This window comes from Rhinopithecus bieti, unplaced genomic scaffold (genome assembly GCF_001698545.2).
Source record: "Rhinopithecus bieti isolate Rb0 unplaced genomic scaffold, ASM169854v2 scaffold_13351, whole genome shotgun sequence".
NCBI classification, from domain to species: Eukaryota; Metazoa; Chordata; class Mammalia; order Primates; family Cercopithecidae; genus Rhinopithecus; species Rhinopithecus bieti.
In genome coordinates, this window is record NW_016807514.1 from 3,213,605 (window position 1) to 3,216,725 (window position 3,121).

General features: G+C 60.3%; 1 protein-coding gene across 11 annotated transcripts in view; it reads left to right on the forward strand.

Moving 5' to 3' along the window:
- The window catches only part of MORN1 (MORN repeat containing 1), a 76,229-nt gene that overhangs the window by 38,138 nt on the left and 34,970 nt on the right, over positions 1–3,121 (forward strand). Inside the window, exon 11 of one of the 11 annotated variants that reach the window (XM_017882467.1) lies at positions 1,535–2,243. The exons of the other annotated variants lie outside the window; for them this stretch is intronic. Coding sequence (XP_017737956.1) covers positions 1,535–1,755 — 221 coding nt within the window. The 3' untranslated portion in view covers positions 1,756–2,243. Of the gene's footprint in view, positions 1–1,534; positions 2,244–3,121 lie in introns of those variants that run through there. 11 annotated transcript variants of the gene reach the window in all.

A 3,121-nucleotide genomic window follows, 5' to 3' on the forward strand; every position in this document is an offset into this window, starting at 1 on the left:
TCAAACCCTCCCGTGCAGCGTGATGTGCCCATCAAACCATCCCGTGCAGCGCGGCGTGTGCCTCAAACCCTCCCATGCAGCGCGGCGTGTGCCTCAAACCCTCCCGTGCAGCGCGGTGTGCGCATCAAACCGTCTTGTGCAGTGCAATGTGCGTGTCCCATGCAGCACGATATGCATGTCAAACCCTCCCGTGCAGCGCAGTGTGTGCATCAAACCCTCCCATGCAGCATGGTGTGCGCATCAAACCCTCCCGTACAGTGCGGTGTGCGCATCAAACCCTCCCGTGCAGCGAGCGGTGTGCACGTCAAACCCTCCCGTGCAGCGAGCGGTGTGCACGTCAAACCCGCCCGTGCAGCGCGGTGTGCACGTCAAACCCTCCCGTGCAGCGCGGTGTGCGTGTCAAACCCTCCCGTGCAGCGGGCAGTGTGCGCATCAAACCATCCCGTGCAGCGCACTGTGCACGTCAAACCCTCCCGTACAGCGAGGTGTGTGCGTCAAGCCCTCCTGTGCAGTGAGCAGTGTGCGCGTCAAACCCTCCCTTGCAGTGAACCATCTGCACGTCAAACCCTCCCATGCAGTGCAGCGTGCATGTCCCATGCAGCACAGTGTGCGCGTCAAACCTTCCTGTGCAGCACAGTGTGCGTGTCCCATGCAGCGAGCAGTGTGCACATGAAACCCTCCCATGCAGCGAGCGGTGTGCACATCAAACCCTCCTGTGCAGCACAGTGTGCATCTCAGTGCCAGAGTAAGGGAACAGTCTTGACAGCGTTGGGAGGCCCTGGGGTGCTGCCAGCCACCGGGTCCTTCTTGCCACAGCCCTGCACCCCAAGGCTCGGTAAATGGGGGTCGGGCGTGGGGGTCCCCACTGTACAAATGCCTGGCACTTTGAGTTTGAGGGCCTTTGAAGAGGGCCCAGCTGACAGCTGAGGTTCCCGGCCCCACAGCTGGGATCTGAGCCTGGGGTGCTGCTTGGGGAGGACACAGGCCGCAGGTTCCTGGGTCGAGGAGCACAGGGCAGATCTGAGAGGCTGTGGTGAGCCCAGATCCACAACTTAGCAGGGGTGGGCTGTGCGCCACCACCTTCCGCATGCAGGTAAATGTCCCAGGTTTGATGAGATGTCCCGAATCATCCCCAAATGCGCCTCATATGCCAGCCCTTGTCACCTGCCTTGGCCGATGCGAGCTCAGTCCCTGCCATGTCTCTGCCCGGCTCTGCCCACCACACGCAGCCCCAAGTCCCCTGGGGGCTGTCTCCAGGATTTGCACAGATGGCACCACCACTGCCTCCCCAAATTCCGAGGCCTCTCCACTCTAGACCTGAGCCCCACCTGCCGCCCCTGAATCCTCACAGTCCCCTGACCCGGCTGTCCCACTCAGGGGAGCCCCAACTCCGACCCTCCAGGCCCCTGGGGCGGGCAGGCAGGGCCAGCCCCTCCCAAGCCGGAGTCTGGTGAGCCTTGGTCTGGACTGCCCTTTCCTGTCCCTTAAGCCAGCCTAGCAGGCCCTAAAGCCTCGCTCACATCTTCTTGTCCAGGTGTGCCTGTCCTAAGGGTGCCCCAGACCTCAGCGCGGCCAGCCACACCGCCTCGTGAGCTCCTGCAGGGAGACAGGGCTGAGGGGTGTGGTTGGCAGGCTGCGCCTGCACCCTCCCTCCCGGGCACTGTGTGGCTTGTGACCCTCCTGGTCACTGTCTGCAGCAGCCCCTCTCAGCAGCCAGCATTCCTGGCCGGTCACTTGGCCCCAAGTTCTCCCTGAAGATCCGTGACTCACACAGCTGAAGTGGGAGGAAGCAGCAGCGAAATGGCCCTCGCCATCCTGGGAAGAGCCTCCGCCACCAGGGCCACCTTCCACGCCTGTGCCCCTGCTCCCGGAAACCTCGCCCAGCGGGTGGCCAGAGCCCCAGAGCCTCAGAGCCTCGGGGGTCTGCTTGTAGGGAGCTCATTCTTCTAGGATCAGATGAGGCTCCATCAAACAACGGCTGTGAGCGGAGCAGCAAGCCCGGCGTCCTTCTTCATGTAAAAGAGCATGCGGGCATCCCAGGTGGGACAGCAGGGCCCGGCGCCTCCACAGGAGGCCAAGGCGGCCAAGCCTCGGGCCAGCAGGGCCACGGGGGGTCCAGCCCGCGCCCCCTCGTCTGCCTTCACCTCAGTTTATAGAAGCAGTTTTATGCTGCATAGGTGGAATAGTTCTCATATTTCTGCATAAAAATACTTACTGGGCGCCATGCCTTCTACTTGGAGAGATTTTCGGAGCCAAGGTCTCGATTGAAACCAGCCTTGTGCCTGCATCGCACCCTACCCCGTGCGGGCCCCTGCACCAGCCCCACTGCCTGGGTCTGGGGGCCTCCCCCAACTCTCAGCCCAGCCCAGGCTATTTCTGGCTTGACGATGATGTGAGTGTCCAGCCATAAATTATCCAGCACAAAAGAAATGTCCCTTGGGAAACCTAGAGGTACATGCTTTCGTTTTTGTAAGACCTGCTGGGGCTTGAACCCCAGACATTTGGATTTGGTGCCAAGCTCTGCCTAGGCCTCATGGGTGCATCCAAGACCAACCCTGGGAGGCTGGGCTGCTGCTTTCACACTGATGTGAAACTAAACCTCTCTGTGCCTCAGTTTCCTCATCTATAAAGGGAGGGTAACAGCAGTGTCCACCCCAAGGACGGATGACTGAGTACACATGCTGGTCTCCACCCCGACCTGTGCAGGGGCACCCTGGAGGGGAGGAGCCTGGCCTGGGGTCTGGTGCAGTCAAGTCCATGCTGAGAAGAGGAGGGGGAGGCCAGAGTCAGGGAGGCGAACTCCAGTAGGCTCCTACTTCTTTTCCATCACCCAGGCTGGAGTGCAATGGTGTGATCTCAGCTCACTGCAGCCTCCACCTCCCAGGCTCAGGCGATCCTCCCAGCTCAGCCTCCAGAGTAGCTGGGACCACAGGCACAAGCCGCCATGCCTGGCTAATATTTTGTATTTTTTGTAGAGACAGGGCCTCGCCATGTTGCCCAGGCTGGTCTCAAACTCCTGAGTCCAAGCAATCCTCACGCCTCATTCTCCCAAAGTGCTGGGATTACAGGCTGCTTTTACTTTCCTTTCCTTTTTTTTTTTTTTTTTTTTTTTTTTTTTTTT